This window comes from Calidris pugnax, unplaced genomic scaffold (genome assembly GCF_001431845.1).
Source record: "Calidris pugnax isolate Ruff unplaced genomic scaffold, ASM143184v1 scaffold219, whole genome shotgun sequence".
In the NCBI taxonomy this organism is placed as follows: domain Eukaryota; kingdom Metazoa; phylum Chordata; class Aves; order Charadriiformes; family Scolopacidae; genus Calidris; species Calidris pugnax.
Window position 1 is genome coordinate 3,759,677 of NW_015094507.1, and position 22,379 is coordinate 3,782,055.

Here is a 22,379-nt window from a genome sequence, read left to right on the forward strand (position 1 = left end):
CCGTGAGACCCCCCCCTCTTCCCCCCCCCCCCAACAACAGGGTGATGGAAGCTGCAGAGGCAGTGGCAGGCTGCTGCAACACTCAAACAGTGTGTTCTAGCCTGTGCTGGAGAAATGAAGAAGAGCAGGGTCACACCTAGCTGTGAACTTGGGGTTCATACCCTGAAAGACATGGGGAAGTACTATTACCTTATCTCCCTTCATGGAGAGAAACCCGCCCTTTAGACTATTAGGGTAGGGATTTTTTATGTTATTAGATGAAAGCCACAGCTGAAAAAAGCTAGACTAAGGAACATGTTACTCTCAAATGCTTTGAAATATGTCAATAGCACAGTCCTAATCTGAAATCCTGTGGTTAATTCTCATGGCTTCATGTTAAAAGGACACAAAAATTAAGTTAGAGGCACAAAAAGGATCCTTAAAAAGGCACAGACACGTCTAGCAACAAAAAGATGCAAACCCTCCATGGAATTATTTGGCAAGAGAAACAAATATACTTAAGTATAACTAAAATATTCTAGTTGAGCTCTACCCTCACAAGTCAGGAGTTTGGTTTGAATTTAAAGCACCCCCCAAGAAGATAGGCAAGTGAGAATTAAAAGCTCAGTAAGTGGGATTCACACTTTAAACTAGTAAAGATTTAGGCAACCATGTTTCAGTCAGAAGCCATGCAGTGACTTAAAAAAGTTTGCCCAGGTTCCTGTCTGACCAGGCCATTTCTTAGACACTCTTCTGAAGCCTTTCAATGGGATACTTATTTAAAGCCCACTGATTTAATCTGATTTAGTAGTCCCAGGGCTGTGGTTAACAGAAGAGAAAATAGAAGCATAATCTATATTACATGCAAATCCCTGCATCTGTACCATTAAGTTTTAAATGGCCAGAAGTTTACAATTAGATGACAATGAAAGCATCAATTAATTGTGCTGCCTGAAATATCCAAAGTCGGCTGTATTAACAGCCTAAGAGACAGAAAATTCAGAAAGGGAGTTTTACTAAGCAGCCACTCCAACTACTAACTCCTGAAGGCTTATTTGACTACTGCCTGTGGAGCACAAACATCTGCAATTTAATTTTCTTACTAGCTTGAAGAAGGATAAGATTACAAATGGAAAGAAGGTGGCAAGAGAAAATAAACGAACAGGTAATGGCTCATATGGAATTGAGTAATTACATCCTGTATTCTGCAGCAACTGCCAACCTCTGCCATCCCCACGCTACAAGCCTACTTCAGTGTTTTGTTCTGAATACTGCTACACTGCCTCCATCAGGACTAATTTGTATTCCTGGATTCTGGATGCCTTGGAAAAGAGGGTTAATTATCTTGCCTTTTTAATAGCTGCTGGCTCCCCAGCACGTTCTTGCAGAGTACTCGTTCCCTTGCATGAAGGCCCACTCAGTCTGCAGCTGCTCCACGAACACCAGAGAAGGAAAAAGTTAAAAAATCATGCCAAAAAATAACACCTTGTCTCGGCAGCTGCAACAGGAAGAGCAGAGAACCTACCCGAATTAATGCGTGGCTCTAGCCCAGGGAACTGGCTGTGAAAGGCCAGAACAGGAAGACTTGGCACAGGACAGATACCAAAGCTTTTTGACCACAAGAAAAGGGAGTGAGGTTATTTCCTTTAGAGGGACGTGGCCAAAGCACAGCACAAGCGATCGGGCTGCACTCGGTTCCTCCACATCCTGTGGGAATTACAATCCTTGGAGAAATAAATCTATTTTTAACAGGGAAATAGCATCACGCATTAGGAGACAATAAAACACAAATATTTTGTTCTTTTAACTTGATGATACAGCTGTCTAGAAATGGAAGCTCTTCACCCTTTACCAAATCAGATGCTTTAGCAGTAGAAATTGGGGGCCTCATCATCCTAAACCCTGAATAGCTATCTGTTTCAGTTTATTTTCATTTCAGACTATGCCCCCACCAGCCTTTGTAAGGAACCCAAATGGCATGCTAGAAACATCCCATTATTATGTAAGCACATCTGATCACCCCTTTTCACAAGCTTTAATTTTAATGGTGCAACTGAGAAGATACCCTCTTACTACTGACTTAGAATGCACAGAGTTTAACAGGTGAGGGGAAAAAAAAGGAATTCCTTTGTTTTACAGATGAAGAATGATGCCATGTATTTCTCAACTCAGACTTCTCTGGTGAATACAATTAACATTTTTCACATTCCAGTCCAGTCCCAGACCATTCCTTACAGAAGCAAAGGTAGGCTGGAAGAGCCTAGATTAATTTAAAACACGTGGTCTTAACAATTAAGAACAAAAATAGCAGAAGCTAGAAGAAATGAGGTGAAAAATACCTCAATTCCAATAAAGCATGGCCTTAGGTGAGATGCCACGTATCAGTCCACTTCTTCCAGCTACAGTCTCAAGGCCACCTCTCATCCTTGTCAGCCCCACAGACCGGGAGAAAAACGCAGGTCTAGTGTACTGTGCTCACCCCTTGTTCCTCAGTGTCTTCCTTCCAGAGGTCTCGCAGCACCACCTGTCCCTTGATAGATAGGATTCCCCATTCAACTCCACAACAAAGCACGTCACCCAACACACCTCTCTTGTGCTGTTCTTTCTCACCGGTCTTAGAGCAACACAACCTATGCCACAGGACAGCACTGCACGGGAAACATCCTGGGGAGCACCAGACTGCTTTTCCCTTGACACTTTTCCCTTTTTTGGGGACTGTTACTACCAAGGGACACAAACCAACAAGGTTTGTTTCCTTAAGGCTGACACATTTTTGCCACGTACTCAGAAGAATCATAGAATCATCGAGGTTGGAAGAGACCCTTGGGATCATCAAGTCCAACCATCTACCCTACTCTACAAAGTCCTCCCCTACAGCATATCCCTCAGTACCGCATCTAAACATCCCTTAAACACAGCCAGGGATGGTGACTCCACCCCCTCCCTGGGCAGCCTGTTCCAATGCCCGACCACTCTCTCTGTGAAAAATTCCTTCCTAATGTTCAGTCTAAACCTACCCTGTTGGAGCTTGAAGCCATTCCCTCTCGTTCTGTCCTTAATTACCTGTGAGAAGAGACCAGCCCCAACCTCTCTACAGTGTCCTTTCAAGTAGTTGTAGAGAGTGATGAGGTCTCCCCTAAGCCTCCTCTTCCTCACACTAAACAGCCCCAGCTCCTTCAGCCGCTCCTCATACGATTTGTTTTCCAGGCCCTTCACCAGTTTCGTTGCCCTCCTCTGCACTCGCTCCAGCACCTCGATATCTCTCTTGTATTGAGGTGCCCAAAACTGGACACAATACTTGAGGTGTGGCCTCACCAGTGCCGAGTACAGGGGCACAATCACCTCCCTACTTCTGCTGGTCACACTATTTTTGATACAAGCCAGGATGCCATTGGCTTTCTTGGCCACCTGGGCACACTGCCGGCTCATATTCAGCCGCTTGTCAATTAGAACCCCCAGGTCTCTTTCCTCCAGGCACGATCTGTGCTTCTGTGCCAGCACTCCAGAGCATCGCTCTGTCACAGCACCACCCATGGAAACTCAGCTGTGCACCCACTGCAAGCTTGACAGCAGGACTCTTACCTTACCTTCTAGGCATGGATTTGTGCAGGTGGGAGGCTCTCAGCTGCAGCACGCCTGCATCCGGGTCAAAATCAGAGGGGTGGCAGCTCGTGCTGTACGAACTCTCCGTGGGAAGCTGAGCCTGGAGCTAGGGTTTGATTTCCCCACGCCGCCTTGCACACTGCTTGTGGCCAAAGGGGCCATGCAAACCAGGTTATTTATTTTTGAGGTGATTATCACCTCTGCGATTGCCAGAAGGGAATAAACGAATAGACCAGGTAGCCATAAAAACCTGGAATGGTTCAAAAACCTACTAGTAGCTACAGATGCGAGAATACAATGTACTTTCAGATGAGGACAGAAAAAAAAAAATATCCCAAAGATGTTTAAACACATCCCGGAAATGGGGAAAAAAAATAAAAATTAAGCATGTTCATGTTCTCAGACTTTGACATATTATTTAACAGAAGAGACTGAACACCTCCTGCTAAGCCATCATAATATTGAAACAAGTTCAAGCGCTGTTCACAAAAAAACACACAGCAGGAAAAGGAGCAAGTTGCATTTAATTACAACAAAGAGGGTTTCAGCCAGTCACACACCAGCTCACCCCAAACATTACCCCTTACTAGAAGGCAGACTTAGCGACACCACATTAAGTTGTATCATTCCTTTCATAAACCAGGACACCCAAACACTTCCTGAATGGTTTCTTTAAATCTTTTCTTATATCACCCTAGCAATATACTCTATCTTGCTGTGGTGGTATAGGAAGTCAAAAAGCAACTATTCTCACTTCCTGCATATAAGGAAAAATAAATATAAACCAGGATTAGAATATCATGAGAGAAGATGAACACGTATCCACCTCAATATCTCATTCACCTCCACTGGAAAGTGATAAATTAGAAAAAATAATTTTTTTTTTAAACAAAACCCAAAAAACCAAACCAAAACAAACAAAAAAACCAACCAAAAAACCCCCCAAACAGTGGAATAGAGACAACGATATTACAGTGTGAATGCCAGCTGCTTACAAGCCGGGAAAGTGCATAGCAATGTTCACTATTTTGTTTGTATGGCTTATGCAAGAGACAGAAAAAAAATGCACTGAGAGATTGTAATGATTTAATTTTCATGTAACAAGTATAGTAATACCACTGTCAAATTATAGACAAACTTCACTTGGAGAAACCCCTTGGAGAAACAAACTCTTCACCTGGCCCTGCCCTGGTTTTGCTCTGTTCTAAAGAGCAAGATTATAGGTGAACACAGACCTCACTTGTGGAAGGAGGAGATCAATTTCATTCCCCCTGAGGGGAAGCATCCATCCTTGGAGGCCCAAGACCTTTTTTCTTTTTTATTTTTTTTCAGCAAAACATCAACAAGGAATCTTTCCTGTTCTCAACTTTTACATGGATAAGATGATTATTTTATGGAGAAAGAAATTTGATCAATTTTTCAGTCTCGTCTCTTTTCTTCCCCATGTGGCACAAGCTACTCATTTTGCATTTAGGACTTCCAGCTGGTATCAAGTCCTTTCAGATAAACCTGGAATGAGTCTGTCCTCTGATCTGGGCAGCCACAGGAAAGATGCCTTTCACCTGAGCATCTTAGGCACTGAATGCTGTGACCCACAGAGGACACTGAAACATTAAAGTGCTTGCTTTTTTTTTTTTTTTTTCTTCTTTTTTTGTGAAACCTGAATGCTTTAAGGGTCACTCATCCTATATCCCAAACTGGATCAACAGGTAACACACTATTTTTAATGCTCAACTACAAACTTGACTTCTGAAACTACATTAATACAAATAGCAATGCAAGCTATGGCAAAAGAAATAAGTTTCCACAGAACATTTAAGGTGATGGAAGAGAAATGAAAGTCTGGGAGAGACCTTTTACAGTTAAAACAACAGGCAGCACAGGACACTTCAGCAGTACCCAGCATTTCTGCTGGCCAGTAGCGAGATACAGCACATAGCCTCCTATGCTGGAGTTCTACAGAAGCAACTTCTGGGGGAAAAGCACTGGGGCTGAAGGAGTATTAGCAGTGCCCTGAAAATGCAACTCAGTTTGCCACCAGCCAGACCAGAGGGTAATATTACTCCAAATCCTGTACAGAAAGGGCTGCCAATGAGCTGCTGTCCTTCAGTTCCCAGTTGAGACAGGTAAGCAGCCCAAATTGAATACCTGAAACACGCATTACCTGAAGCGTGAAAAAAAAATACAATATGGAAGTAGACAGGGCAAAAATTAATCATTGTTGATGAGAAAACCTGAAGGACAGCTGACACTTTTCCCCTTCTGTGATAAGGTGCATTTGCCTCGAAATTAATAATGAGGAAAATCCAGTTTGTATTTAAAGGCATGTGCAATGCCCCCAGTCTGTAAACATACAGCAACTGAATCTCTCTAGGACAAGAATACTGCACAATCAATCCTGCAGAAAGGATGGACATGGATAAAATCTGTAAAGACAGAACAAAGAACTTGTATGACAAAACCATAAAATATCTGATTAAAATAAATTATCTCTGGTCACTAAGAGCAGAACTAAAAGAAGCTGCAAATGCAGAATGAGGAACAAGCACCGAGCCCAGGACAAGAGCTCCCAGACTTCCCCACTTGGATTCCCATTCCTGAGGGTTTAACCCAAGTAAGACACAACTCCAGTTCTAGAAGAGAGAACAGAGGTTACAAAGTACTGGGACAAAACAAATCACCTTCACCAAAGTGAAAGATTTCTTGCCTCATTAATTTCACATCATGTAATTAGTAACATTATCTGAATCCCACCTGGATTACCTCCGGTTAAGTGAGAGACTAGCCAAATCTGTTCACCCCATGAATCCTTTCATGGTCATAACATAAGTATAAGATAAATCAGACAAAAGAAAACATTGCCTTAACTGTCCGGGTATGAGAGAATATGGTGAGGCTTGCTTTTTGTTTTAACTGTTTGTACCACCTTGGTTTCTATTGTGATCAATCTTCTTGCATATCCAACTTTCACCATTTAGTATGTCATAACCACTATTAAAAAAAAAAATAAATCAAGAGGATATGCTAAACAACAAAGATTTAAGTTTAAATTATGGAAAATGAGGATGAACACATTGATACAGGCTTGCAATTTTAATTTTTAAAAGGCCCCTACGGTGGGACTAGCTATAGATGGCATCATGCTAATGCAAATGGAAAGTAGTTGTTAAAAAAACCAAAACCACTTTAAATAAGTATGAATTCACACCATACACATGAGCATACTTAACAAGTTTCTACGTTAGCTTTGTTTGAACTATAAATCAAATCTATAGTACTAAAACTCTGGTATGTGCAACATTAACTTGATTAAAGCATTTTATAAATACAAGCTTAGTATTGCAACATACTTCACTACTTAACATACTGAAAAAAACAAGTTCTACATTTAAAATTCTGATGTAATAGAGAACTATCTGCCAATTAACACTACAAATGGAAAAATACTTGCTAATCTTTAACATTATCGAAAATGCAAATATATTTCATTTTTGAAAGAAAATGATCTTGTTTTTACTACTGGTGCTTCTTCCAACATTCGTAGATACTACACTAACAAAATACAAACTTTGTAGTAAGCTTACAACATGTACTTCTCAGAGGCAAAAAGAAAAAACCTGGTTTGTATTTATGAAGGAACATCCATTTATTATAAAACAAGATAAAAGATATTAGAATTAAGTTGAAACAAGGCAACATTAGAACAACCACTTTAGAGCTTTGTGAACGAAGTCTAGTTTTAAACTTGCAAATCAAGGTGAACGTAGCTCTTAACATGCTGTCCTCTTCTCTACAAATGGGATGAAGTAGAGAAGCAAAGCTTCAAGGTATAGGGGTTGGAGCCATCTGTCAGGAGACAACATATAACATACTCAGGGCATTTTACCCAGCATAGCTCTCCTGCTGATCAAAACTGCCTCGCATAATCTGACAAGTTTACAAATTCTGTACATCTTAAGGTTCACACCTCCCCAGCTACCCCCGCCTGTGGCCTGCAGACACTAGATGATCTGTAAGTAGGTGTTATTGTAGCCTACCAGCATTTTTTAGACATAAAAACAAAGCGCTGGATCTGGTCACAAGGGCACGCAGGTAGAATTCCAAATGCTGTACCACACACAAGAAAGGCTTTACCATTATCACTGCCCCTTCTCCTAGCTGAACTACTTACAAAAGTAATGATTGTACATTAGGGTTTGCCTTTTTACTGTTGAAAGAGTAAGTTCTTCTGCTATTATCACCTCTCCAAACTGAGATAAGTCTGAAATTGTGAACAGTCTGTTATAAATAATACCTTGAAAAATACTCTGCCTCTGAAGTAATCTCAGTCCATTATTGAGAAGGTGGACCAAAGGGGTGAGGGCATGCATAGGAAAGATTTAAACACTTGACAGGGAGATCACTTCATAGCAGTTTGGAGAAGGGAGTTTAAAACAGTATTAGACATTGGGCTGGATTCAAAGGTATATCTGTGAACACCCAGGAAAAACTGCCCTTAATCCAGTAAACTATCTCAATTGTCCAATGCAGATCTGGCCTATTAGGTACTTGTTTAGCCCTCTCCATTCTTATTAGTTTGAAGCTAAATTCAGTTTGGCCTCACAACTTCTGATTTGAAAGAGAATCCACTACAGGAGCAGATAAGCTGGGTAACTTAAAGAATCTTCTGCCCAAAGATATTGCATATTTCTCTGCATTTATTGTGAAAGACATAAAAAGCTTCAGTAAGTCATTATCCTTAGATATTTATTTTGATGACAGTGGATTTTAATGCTTTTCCTGCCTGCCTTCTTTCTGTCCCAAACCATCTCCCACCCCAGCATCGTTCTCTAACTTCAAAGTCACAGAGCGCATTTTGAGTTCTATAGCTTAACTCAAAAACTAAGAGTGCCATTTAGATAGAAACTAATGGAACCTAAACTAGAGTTTAAATACTGTAATATATATACTATTTGTATCCTGCAATATGTATACTATGGTATACGTGTATATTTATGTAAAATACAGCATATATATATAAAATAAGAATGATGCAGTTTTTAGCTGCAGACTGAGCTGCTGAAGCCTCACCTTTTACAAAACCAACATCAACATGAATGAAAAAAAAAAGAAAAAAAAAATAGTATAGCAGTCACACCAGTAAAATCTACTTACTTGGGACTCTTATCTGGTAGTGATTAAGTACAGTGAGAGCTTCCACTGCATCTGTCTTACATTCCCATTCCAACAGACCAGACAGTGTTTTGGCAGAAGCTGTCAAAAAGAGAAAGTAAAAAAGGAAGGAGGGGATCAGTAACATCTACTGACAGTGTATGCTCTTATCAAAACTGGAATTCAAGTAACTACCCAAAAAGTTCAAGTTTACTTACGTTTTGGATCAAACACTTTGTATTTAATAAAGCTGAGAACTTCATGATCCTCACATAACTGTCACAAAAATAAAGTAAGAGGTAAAACCAGTAAAAATGTACATAAACACGTTAGCAAGAATTCCAAGTTCCTAGAAGAGACACACAAAAAGGGAAATACTAACTCTTTAAGAGAGATTCCAAGACTTTATGGCAAATTATTATTTAAAAAATATATTTAGATTGGTAACTCTTTAAAATATCATTGGATAGTATGCAAAACAAGGCTCCTATACCTGTTCTGTCCAATGATAAATATGACTGCATAGGCACAAAAATTGTTAGAATACCAGTATCACTACTACCTCAAACAACATTTAAATAAAAACAAGTTCTTTTTGACATTCCCACTTCCATATAGTAGCTCAGAAGTTGTACATACAAGTACACCACTCATGAACCAGTGTTGACTTTTTGAAAAAAAAAAAACAACAAATAAACAAATTTATTGAACTGAAAAAGAACTCATTGAAGTTTCACCACTGCCTCTGCTTGACAGTCCCAGTATTGCATGTTTTAATTAAGCATCCAGAGTTGATTTAGGACTCAACTGTGCAAACTATTCCAGGTGAATGACATTCTGGCAGTCATTAGAGGAACCATTTCAGGGAGTCAGTAGATCTATTGTGAATTGTAGTTTTAACTTTCTGTGTATTTGGCTTTGTGCAAGTCTTTTCCCCTTCCTCCACAAGTAACACATTAAGCTTCTCAACTTTATTTCCAGCTTCTTGTTTCTCACATAAAAATAAATAAATAAAAAATGAGATAATAATGCCAGGATTGTGAAAATATACCAGCTCTCCATATAGAGAGGCTACAAACTTATTTTAAAAAACAGTTCTCTTCCAGTCCCTGTGCTGTAACTACCCCAGTTATTTCTTTTTAAAAGTAGCAGAGTGTGAAGCCAGCACAGAGCCCTGAAGCACTATGTGTCACAGTCATTTCAACTGCCTACCTTTACAAATGTTTCTTCAGTGACACACAGGGGAACGTTGTAGTAATGCAGCACACAAGAGGGTGGTTGGATGATGTTCTTTGATGCTTGGCCAGCACTGGTGAAGCGATTATTCTTACTCATTGCAAAATCCTTGTAACTACTCGTGCCATCCTCCAGTTCAAATATCTGGCTTGGAACTACTGAATGCTGCTTGGAAACACTGGGATTTAAGAATATATATACATATATAGTTAAAGTTTCTAAAATTACTAAGACTGGCATACTTTGCACACAGATTATTACTCTAATCAAAACAGAGCTGACATTTCTTTACAACAATTTGAAACAAATCCAACCCATCTTGCTCTTCTAACACCTTCCTTAAAAAAAAAAAAAAAAGAAGTAGAAAGGATGGATAAGACACATTACAGAATACAGTACATTAACAGCCAATCCATGTAATGCCCATATGCTTCATTAATACAAGTAAAATACTAAAAGTATAAATAGCAATAAATAAATAATAGGTGCTAATTGGAAATCATAACTCCAACAATGATAACAAAAAAATGTGATACTGTCCATTTGCAAATTTATTCCATCTGCGCACTGGTAGACTACTAATCCGATAAAACATACTTACCAGACATTAAGTCTCTTTCCAAATAGCTTGACATTGTTGAGATGTGTGACAGCTCTTTCCACAGCATACTCATCACCCATTTCAACCAGTGCCGTGCCTGGAATAGTCTTCATAAATTTCACCTAAGAGAGATAAGGGAAAAAAATGACATTGCAACAAACAGACCAACCAAGAGTTTTATAGGTTATATGGACATATCTTCAGACTATCTCAGCCAGGTTTTTTCCAAAACAATTAAAATGACTATAGTAGTTTCCAAGTTTCTAATAAATAATGCCTTACCTTCTCAATGTTTCCATACAAGCAGAACAGGTTGAAGACCCTCGAACAGTTCATCTTTAGCTGATGCAACCCACTAACCATGACAACTGACCCAGAGGGATTTCCACCATGCATGTAAGAGGAGGATGCCTGGGGCAACGGATAAGCAACAAGTTCTGGAGTGTCCCGAGATCCCATTCGGTACCGGCTCGGCAAGGGCAACAAAGGACCGTGTGACCCTAAGGAGATGAAAGACCATTCTTTCATATTGTTTGAAACAAGTTTCACAACATAATCATACATTAAGGCCCATACATATAGTGCATATCTTCAGGGGGGTGAAGGTGGATGTTACAGCAGTTTCCAATAATTCTTTTTCAAATTAAAAAAAAAAAAAAGGAAAAAAAAACCAAAATCAAAAAACCCCACCACACCACACAAAAAATCCCCAAACAAACCAAACACCCCCAAACCCCGCAATCAATAAAACCTCTTCTATTCCCTTTAACGTTGCAAGTCTTTTCTTACATTACCACACAAGAAGGAGCTGTTTCAGGGTATTGTTTTTACACACAAGAGAAAAAAAGGTATTTCAGTAATTAAAAAAATAGTACCTTCCCTGCACCATACAAAATATTTGAACATAAACCTATCAGAACCTTAAAATAAACTTTCAGCAATATCACAGTGTCTACTTAGAGAGCTACATGACACCAAGAAAGAATATTACAAAGTAGGGAACACAAACCAAAAGGAGTGAACTTTTAGCCAGAGGTCAGGAGAGAAGACATGGCTCTTTTCCAGAAACAAGAGATTAAGTCAAAAAACTGCCTTTCTAAAAACCACTCATTTGGAAGAAACAGGAATACTTAAACACTGCATTAATGCAAAATGAAGCTGTCCCATTTTCCACAGGTAAGGTGACAAGTTTCACTGAAATAAACAATTTCTTTTTTTGTTTTGTTTGTTTTCTGTTTTAATTAAGAGACATTACTAGTACGCAATACTTCTGTTTATAAAAAACATCAGTATCATAGACCAAGGAGAAGATCCCTTTTCACTGAGACAAAAATAATGTGAAATTCACATAAGCCAAGTATAAAAGGAACTTTTTGTTCCTTTCCCCCCCCAGCAAAAAGCAGTAATGAGAGAGAGACAGTTGAATAGGAGGAGAGTGCCTTGTTAGGCAAGTCTAGAAGGGTGTATCAGAAGAATGAAAAAAGAACAACAGTGAATACAAGGTGAAACTTGGAAATTCTGGAGATTTGAAGAACCTTTGGAAAAAGTAGGTAGAAGGTCAACCTACATTGTAAAATACCATAAGTACATTTGCAAATAAAGAGGCAAGACAAATCACACTGCAACACAAATCTGAGAGTTAAGAGAGTAAATAACTAGAAAAGTCACATCTAACTGGGGACATCAGATTCCCAGTCCTGAGGTCTTGGTCCAACACATGAAAGTGACAGCAGACCTTCATTTACAGATAGCACTGGGAACAACTGCAGCAGTTTAGAGCACTAATTGCAAAACATCACTCCTATACAGTCACATAGCTACACCTTTTCAGAATTAGCTAAATTAGAAGAAATGCAAAGGCTACGATTCACAGCTTTGCATGCAAGAACATCAAAGCTCTGTGTTGCATCAAACCATCCATCAAGCTACGTTGCCATTTTCTAGAAAAAAAAACTGCTTTTCTATTACAGAAGTCATTTTCCATCCATTTCTAGGGTGAAAAGAAAGGAAAACATTCTACCAAGGAATAAATTTGTAGAGCCAGATGCTCTCCATGAAAGAGGTGTGGCAATAAATGCACACAGATTTCAGTATATCACTCGCATTTTCAGAACGTGGACTGACAGCGCCACACATACAGCACAATTAGGAGTCCACAGTTAAGAACTGACTGAATATTTAGAATTTCATGTAACATATACAGAAATCATAACCTGTCATCATTATGTTACTTACCATAACCATCATGTCTAAACGATGATGGGTGCTCTCCCAAAATAGCTTGCCTCTGGCGGCCCTTCCCTCTGTCTAACATGTGGGAAGGGAAAGAAAAGAGTTTAGTAAAGCACAACTACACACTTGACTTCTTCAGTTAAGACACAAAGCTTCTAGTTAAGAAGCAAAAATGTAATTTGAGTCCTTGTTAATTTTATAAATGACTTCTCCTTCATTATATGTCTAAAACCACAAGCTGTAGCCCTGGGGCACCAAAATTAAAAGACTGCCATCTGTATAACAAATTGCATTAAAGCTGATTGGGGACAGTGGCCAATGAGGAGATGCAGACATTTAAAGTTTATGGAAATACCCAATAGTTTTCCTAAACAGACACCACACCTTAGCATAGATAACACCATACAGCAGGATTTACCTATGTGTCTCTTAAAACAAATTTGAAATGCAGTACTTTTGAAAGACAGTACCTGAATCATAATATTAGCTTCAACAGCAACACATTTTCAAAGTGGGCTTCTTTCAAGAAGTTTCAGCATAAGCCAACAACAACCTGTATTACATGGTTTCATAATCAGTAAACAGAGAGCATTACATGTGCGTACATATATAATTACAGAACACCTAATGATTTATGGGCATGCTGAAAGGATTGTACATTATTGCATTATCAGCAGCACATTTACAGTTCAACTGAAGAAAACCATCACTGAGTAATGCACTAAAACAATGGTCAATCCTTTAAGAAAACCCAGTTGTCTAGGATATAAAGTTAAGCAAGGGGTCTACATTACTGGAGGGAAGCAGTGCACCACAGCCAAAGCTGTATTTTCTAATCAGATCCATGCTGTATGACAAAGGAAATCTAAACTTCCAGATTTCTTTGTGTTAAACAATTGATTTCTCACAAATAAAAAAGCCATGTTGAAAAGATAGGGCAAGACAATTTATCAGTTTACAACAGTTCCCAGGAAATTTACGTATGGCTGCTGAAAAGAGCAACTCCAGCCCCATGCAGCCAGAGGTATTTCCCCTGAAAAAACAGGGACTATTTGCATTAGATGACACAACAGTGGGAGATGAAAACACATGTGCCCTTTCTGCTCAGGATTTTGAGGACAGGTTCCAAGTCAGGTATTTACTTTGCCAATAAAGCCTGAAGAGAGAACAGTGCTGAATGCCTTCAAATATATAGAAGAAAGATTACTTTAATGAACTTTTGTTTTTCCATTCCCTTTTCAGGGTAACAGCTCTGATTCTTGGCCCTAGAAAGCAAATGGGTGGTCATATTAAGTATTTTAAACATTTGTACTGTATGCAGTAATCATCTTTCAGGAAAATTAAGTTAATAGTTCTAGTCTATGGAGCTAAATCCTTTGAAACTGCACACAGTAATACAGTAAAGGACCATATTCTTCAAATAAAGGATTCTGGGAGAACATAGTTTGACAGACATTTCCTCCTCATGATGGTGTAGTCCACTGCTCTCTCTCTGCCCCATTCTTGTGTCTTTCTTGAACAAAGTCCCTCAACCGTGCCAGTACAAACACTTGTGTAAACAGGCTCTGAAACATGATAACTGATTCTGCGTTAAAACTAATTCTGAATGAAAAGATCCTTTACAATCTAGTTTAAGTTTTGGGTTCTTTGCATTCTGGGTTTGTTTTTAAATCAGGTCTTTGAGTCACTGCCTATGTTGGTATTACCACCAAAGCACAGCCGGAGCTCAGTGGCTAAAAGCACAGAGTTCTATGAGGTAGGTGGTTTTTCCCAGTTCAATTTAATGCAGTATCAATTCACAGAAGCAAGCACTTGTTAGGAAGTTTACTGAAGTGGAGAAATACCATGAGAAAATCTGTAATTTGTTACCACAAAGAACTAAAATTAGTTCTTTTTTTTTAAAAAAAAAAAAAAAAAAAAAAAAAAAAAAGGAAATCATTAGAAAAATGCATTTCCTTCCTAAGATTTGCGGGAGGGAGGAAATTCTGAGAGGAGGTATTAGCATGCCTGTCCTCAGAATGAAATTCCTTTGGGCTAGTATCTTGTTTGCTGCAGTCAGACCCTACAGTTTGGGTCACATTACGTTCAAAAGCCAAACAACACTGCTGCAAGGGGAAGAAAAAAGTCCCGGGTTACTTTCTGGGCAAAGTTGTTTGAGATGCCTGCTTTCTGAAGTACATTTCAGTGTTCATTCAACAATTTATATTCCCATTTTCTAGATAAAGGGATGGGGGCCACAGTAAATGAAAAATCATGCTATATACAGTATCTATATATCATGCTATAATATAAGTCCAATTATTTTCTTCTTATGTGTAGTAGAGTGATGTAGGAAATAAAGACAGGCTGTCAAAGTAACAAAAGGAAAACAAAAGAGTGAGAGTTCTTGAGAAAGAATGAGCTGTACCTATCCTCATTTTTCATTTTCCACTGTTATCTCTGACCTGAGGAACACTTAGTTCATAGAGCCATATCTATCTGTGCACCAATTACATAATGTAATTAGATGCACAACGTTACAAGTCAGCCTCCAAACACTGCAATGACCAAAAGATACGAGGGTCACATTAATCCTTCAGGGTTTTTTCTTGCCCTTGAGTTTCTTCAAAAACCCCATTTTTAACTCAGGAATTTGAGGAAAAAAAATTTGATACAAATAGTCATAATCTACATGCTACAACCAGCACTGTAGCTCCCTTGTTAACTTTTTACAAGAACTTCATTTTGAAAATTCAAGCCCTAAATTTTTAGTTGTACAACAGTTTTATAAGTCCAGCGTCTCTGCAGAATTACTCTGAAAGTGCGTATCATTCGAGACGGCCAAAGCCCTGATTCTCATAAACCTTTTGATAGAGTATCTACTTATCTTGGACATGTTGTCATCACTTTTCTAACTTTACATGGCACACATTATTGTACATAAGTTACTGAACACTGCACTCAATAATTGTTACAGATATATATATATATTTTTTAAATAAACACTTCACAGGAGTTAGGCTACACAGCAGTTTGTCTTTACATATAAAGTCATAGTTTCCACTGACACGAGTTAAGCTCTGGTAGTTTTTACAGCTGAGTACTTAAAAGACAGTATGCCTGTACCAACTATGAATCTCCCTATTTTAATACTTAAATATAACTGAGGGGACCTATCTGATATTGCACTGCTCAGTTCCAACTATCTACAGATAAGGACTAAATTTCCCTACTACTAGACAATATTTACACTAAGACTGAATCCAGCTCTCACATACAGCATGTAATAAAAAGATTACAACGTCGATGATATCAACAAGAGAGGTTCTTAATTTTGGAGGTTCTCAATTTTTCACTTGTAATTTTAAGGGAAATAAGATCAGCATACATCCAAACTTGAACAGAATGAGTACAGTCTATCATGTTATCCATCCCACACAAATCTGAAGTACTGAAAAGTGTCCTCCTTTAAAAACTTGTGGTGGTGGTGCATGCAGTATGCAGACATGGTGAATTGCAAGTCTGAGGTTTTTTTTCAGAGGGTTTTTTGTTTATTTGTTTGTTTGGGTTTTTTTGCTGATGCCGATGTGGTGCATGATGAAGTGTAGAGTCAGCCTGCTGAAGTCCTCTATCCTTCTTAATGCCTCGTCCAACATAGGGGAAAAGAGTCCTTTCGAAGGAGAAGCAGTGTGCAAGTTTGTAGTTTGTAAGGAATAGTCTGTGCCAGGTTTCCTCTCCTCCAAAGAGAGAGAGCTGCTTGGAGAAATGCAAGTCCTTGAGAACTGCGAAGGTGCTTGCAGGTGTGGGCTCCTTGTTGAACTAAGTGGCTCAAGCACACGGCAGTAGGGGGCACTAGGGCTCAGGGTTAATGTCCTGGCTGGTGAACACAGCCCTCAGCAGCACTGCCGTGCTTTGAAATTACTACTGGCATGGACTGGCATTAGTACAGTCAAACATCTACAGCGAGAACGTACGAAAACCTACCTCGTCGGCCCAGATACGGTTTAGTGTAGTCCCAACTATCGTTGTCGTTTCTAATGACATTAAGTCGAGTTGGCTGTTCAAACAGAAGTGAAAAAGGTTAGGTCTTGATTACATATATTTTTCTAGTAAAATGAAAAGAGAAAGTCCAAGCATTACCCTTGCATATTCAATTTTTAGTGTGCAGCATCCTGCATAGATATCTGCTCCATTGAGTGCAGCCTTTGCCTTCTGGGCACAAAACACCGATTCAAACATACATATCACGTTAAGGATCTTCATGTCCCTTTCTTCAGATATGACTATTTTTGTAGCCTGTAGATACTTCACTATTGTACACCTTACAAGAACTCTATACAGACATTATATAAAACTACCAACAAGTGTATATGGGTTCAACTTCTGTAAAGCATACGTTTTTTTGAGATGTAAGCAGCACGTTATGAGACCATTCATAAGTGTGGGAGTCCAGTTTTGGGCTCCCTACCATAAAAAAAAAAAACAACATCGAGGAGCTGGAGCGGGTCCAGAGAAGATCAATAAAGATGGTGAGGGGTCTGGAGCAAAAGTCTCATGAGGAGAGGCTGAGGGAGCTGGGGGTGTTCAGCCTGGAGAAAAGGAGACTGAGGGGAGACCTTATTGCTCTCTACAACTGCCTGAAAGGAGGGTGTAGAGAGATGGGGGTTGGTCTCTTCTCTCAAGTCACAGGCAACAGGACGAGAGGAAATGGCCTCAAGTTACGCCAGGGGAGGTTCAGGCTGCATATTAGGAAAAATTTTTTCACCAAAAGGGTTATCAGGCATTGGGATGGGCTACCCAGGGAGGTGGTTGAGGCCTGGAGGTGTTCAAAAGATGGGTTGATGTAGTGCTGGGAAATATGGTTTAGTGATGGTGTTGCTTTTTGTTTGTTGTGTGGGTGTTTATTTTTGTCAAAATTAGGTTGACGGTTGGACAAGATGATCTCTGAGGTCCCTTCCAACCTAGAAGATTCTGTGATAAACTAGTAAAGTCTTCAGGGTGGATCATAGATGCAAGCTTTGTTTATGGTCTGAACTTATCCGTTTGGAAGGGGATATTCTGGTGGATTTAGTAATTTTCAGAGGACATACAAAGCCACCAGCAAATCTAGAGAACATTTGAAGGGAAAGTTGAAGTTGCATCATTTGGGAAGGGATCAGAGCTCGGGGTGAGGAGGAGTGACTTAAGACAATGCATCCCTTCTCACAGCTAGCATTCACTGGGGACTTGTGGGTAGGGAGAACATGAACTCAGTAGTTATCTTAAAGCAAAAAGAACTAAGAAAGAGTATGCCTTTTTAGCTTGGTAGCCAAACCACAGAAGTAAGAGAGCGAGCTTGTGTGAACCTATAATTATCTTGCATCAAAAAATACAACAAGCAGATGCTTTAAGTGCACTGCTCAAGGCAGATGCATGTACCTGGCTCCAACATGTAGATTATTTCATATCCTCTGCATACTTCAAGAGGAGTTCCACGACTAGCAGAAAAATATACCTGAGCCTTGGCAGAGGGCAACCCATGATCTCATACATACTCAGTGACATACGGTGTCAGAAAGCCTGAACCTTGGAGACGACCAGACATTTTGTGCCATCGTTTGATATAATTTAGTGAAATTTGGAAGTCGTTCTTCCAAGTTCACAGAGGTTCACTGTAGAATTTAAAAGTGAAAATAGTTAAGCTTCCTAGACCTCTAAGAAACTGTTTGACACTGGCTAGAACTGTGGGAGCATATCTGCAAAAGTAATAGTTACTGCAATTATCATTAGAATTTGAGTAAATTTCACAACTTCCCTTATCTTTCACAAGACACAGAATAACCCCCAAGTGTACAAGTCATCTGATCCAGACACCATCGCTTACCACAAACTCACCACACTATCATAGGTAAGGCAACCTACTGTCTGTTAGGACATACAGTTTAACCCTTCAACACAGATGAACAGCAACTAGTCTGCTTTGATGGAAGTTACTATTCTTTTTGTGTAATTCTTTTTGTGTGGCAAATCATCAATGCAGCCACCAGTGAGTCATATGTTACAGAAGTGACCCATAATGAAGCCTGCCACATCGGTAGCACCTGAAATCACAGAAAAATTTCTGAGATTTTGGTACAATTTTGTCTAGATAACACCTCAGAAATGGAGGGTAATCAGTTTCTAGGAGAGGGCTATCAGAATTTTATGAAATCAGGCATTATCATATCAGACTTTGGACTTTGCAAACCACAGTAACCCATCAACAACTCTGAACGTTCATCCCACGTACAACTTAATGCTACAAATACAGTAAACAGTAGGATAACAGAGCAGGGAATTTCCTCAACGTGATAAACAGGTCAAGGAGGATCAAGCTGGTCTTGTGCTTTACTGAAGTCAGAATAGTAAGACAAGTGGTATATATTGGAGCTATTTTAGAAGAGTCTGAAGAAGTAAAACTGCACCTCTGCAAGCCCTTACCCATTACTTGAGCATCAACACAAGCAAAAGCCATGAAACTTCTGTGTGTAACGTGTTGTCAAATCTATGACATTTAATGTACGCAATTATTAGCCTTAGGACTGCCTATACACTTTGTTATCAAGACCGTTGTTGACAATATCATTTTCCTATAAAAATGCAATGTTTAAGTGCTATTAATGTTTATATGTCTTAAAGACATATAGAAATTATGACGTCTTAGACAGAAATTAAAAAATAATTTGGTCTCAAAGTTACACAGTATTTTCCTGACACTCTTATGTTAAATCCCATCTTCAGTCAAAAAAAAAAAAAAAAAAAAAAAAAAAAAAAAACAAAAAAAAAAAAAATTAAAAAAAAAAATCACACTAAAAAAGGATATTCAACCATTGCTTGTATTCCATTTCTCTTGAATATAACAATGCGCTGAACTTTTCCCACAGGGTTGCACACAGTATACAAGACATCCTAAGGAAGAAGAAAGAAAGTATTTTATTCAGATGTGAAATTTCAAACTCTTTAGGTTCAGAGAACATTTTCTTGCATTGACATTTAAATGCCAAGAGCAAAGCCTTATTAGCTTGTCACTTATAATTTTTCCTATACAGTTTATACATTCATGATTAGCATTTATATGGATTAATATAATGCAGGCAGTCAAATCTGAAAAACAGGAAAAAACTTCTATAAGAAGTACCCACACAAACATTAGTTAGTTTAACAAGTACCTTCAACTGTATTAAAACCCAGTTAAAAAAACCCCAAACTTCTAAGCATGCACTGTAGTAGTTATATCAAAGCCACACTGTAGTTATAGCATATTTTATTTCGTAAGACTCTAGCAGCTGAGGGTTTTTTAATTGTTCACATCCATTCTCAGCAGAGTAACCAGGGGTAGTCCATGACGTAAGCTTAGGTAGCTGATCAAAAGGAGAATTTCAACAGTATTCACCTGAATCAAAGGCACTGCAAGTGGTTGCTGTGCTTCTCCACTTAAGGCAGAGAAAACTTCTGACAGGAAACACTGGATTCATGCAAACTCATTGTTAACACCATTTCACCAGCATTTGTCTATATTACAAGGAACCAATCAAATTCAAGATCACCTTCAGAGCCGCATGGGAACAAAGCGGTAAGGAGAAAAGCTCACTGTACCACACATCAGGTACTGGAAAGTACTGAGAGAAGTACTGCACATCAGGTCAGACTTCTGATGTGGGGCAAGGAAGATCTCAAAAAACAGTCGATTACACAGAAAATTTCAAAATCCTGACCACTGAAATGTTCAAGCCTATTGCAAAATAGCTGTACAACAAGACTGGACCATCTCGAAAGTCCTTTTTTTTTTTCATAACATGCATGTTACTTAGGTGAAGATGGTGGGAAGCTTTGGTAGGTGAATTTAATTCCTGACTCAAATTAACAGCGTACAATTTTAACAAATACTACACAATGGAAGTAATGTAACAGAAATTGCTGCTCCCTGCCTTTTATTAGTTTAATTAAAAAAAAAAAAAAGAAGAAACATACCACTGTAATTGGGTAGAGAGGATTCTGAATTGACAAGAGGAGAACTTTATTTCCACCAGATGGGTCATCAGTGTTCCCTGGCCGAGTAATCCTCTTACTTGTTGAGTAGTTGAAAAAGGCTTGCTGTCCAGCAATGTATACAGGTTCATCTGCAGCAAACGTTACACATTTCTTTGCACTTTCTACATTTTCAAACTCCACCAGAGCTTGGCGCTTAAATGGCATCATCATGACATAGCTGGTGAGAAAAACATTACAGTAAGCTTTCCTATATGCTTAACTTAGAACAACTCAAAAGTCCTGTAACTGTCATAGATGATCTGTTTTTTCTAAACAATTCCTAACAAGGCCATAAAAGAAACGTAGGTCTCCCTGCTCACGATTCCCAAACCTGGTCAACACATTTCTAGAGCATTTGTACAAAACAAAGAAATGCAGCTATAAGATAATTAAGTAGTAAGTTGTTGTTTTCCTGAAAAGATTTAATGCATAAAACCATTTAACCAATACAAGAAACAGTTAATAATTTACTAACTTACTAGAACTACAATTAGTAATACAAAAAACTTGCTAAAGCGAATTATGGGGGAAAGGATCAAAGAAAATGCAAATTATAACACACGAAGTCGATATATTAAACATCTTTAGTAACAGATGTTGCTTAGAAATTTAAAATACTTTTTGACATAAAACTACCTTAGAGGAAATAAACAGAAGTATTCCAGTTAACCAAATCCAGACACAGATAAACTCAAGAAGCTTTGTCAGCTGATTAATTTACAAAACCCTATTTTACTTCAATACATGCACTTACTTTAAAAGAAACATGTTTCCAAACAGAAGCACTCAAAACTCAGAATAAGCTTGCTACCCAGACACCTTTACTATCTGTTCACAGAAGAGGAATCTTCAGGCTATATAACCTTCGTAGGGGCTTTCTCTGAATAACCATCTCACTCTGAAGGTCCTCCATGTATCTCACAAGCACTCCTCCCATTCAAAACCATATGCTTTAACATTAACTACGTTCTAGATTTCAAACGGCTATCATAACTATTTAAAGGGGTCCAAGAGACTTTTAAATAACGTTTCTAACTTGTCCAGAGACATGACTTTATACTGCTTGACGTACCATATGGTTCCAAACTTTTCAAGAGCTTCCACAAGATCTGCTTCCACAACTGATTCACACAGCCCTCGGACGTGGACAACAGGAGAAACAGAGACTTTATGATGAGTTCCCCCGGCATCCTAAAAACAAAATGACATTTTAAAATTCAACACAGAACAAGGAATACTGATATCATTAACTAAAATTAAATATTTGGCAGACACTACACTGGGTCAAGAAGCAGCCATCTAAATGTACAATCCAAGCACATTTTAAATAATTTAACTTTTCTTTCCAAACAGATTGCCAAGTTCAGTTGCTAAGTCTACTTAAAATAAAATGCTTTGCAGATTTAATTAATGTGTTTGCACAGGCAAGATTTTTCTAATATATATATGCCTATTTAACACTTGGTTGGTTGAATTGCAGGAGGTCTTCCACCATATTCATTAGAAGTATGAAATAAAATACTTGGAAATACACAATAGCTAAAAATAC

At 38.7% G+C, this 22,379-nt stretch overlaps 1 protein-coding gene across 1 annotated transcript; it reads right to left on the reverse strand.

The window, feature by feature from the left end:
- Window positions 1-4,088: 4,088 nt before the first annotated feature.
- HNRNPLL (heterogeneous nuclear ribonucleoprotein L-like) lies at window positions 4,089-22,017 on the reverse strand. Its single transcript, XM_014964667.1, has 12 exons — window positions 21,903-22,017; window positions 20,771-21,008; window positions 19,623-19,708; window positions 16,922-17,018; window positions 16,766-16,838; window positions 12,806-12,877; window positions 10,853-11,070; window positions 10,571-10,692; window positions 9,946-10,147; window positions 8,952-9,009; window positions 8,737-8,835; window positions 4,089-7,428 (listed from the first exon to the last, which is right to left on the reverse strand). The coding sequence occupies exons 2-12, from the start codon at window positions 20,999-21,001 to the stop codon at window positions 7,373-7,375; spliced, it is 1,314 nt and encodes a 437-aa protein (XP_014820153.1). The 5' UTR covers window positions 21,002-21,008; window positions 21,903-22,017; the 3' UTR covers window positions 4,089-7,372.
- Between the last annotated feature and the right edge of the window lie 362 nt (window positions 22,018-22,379).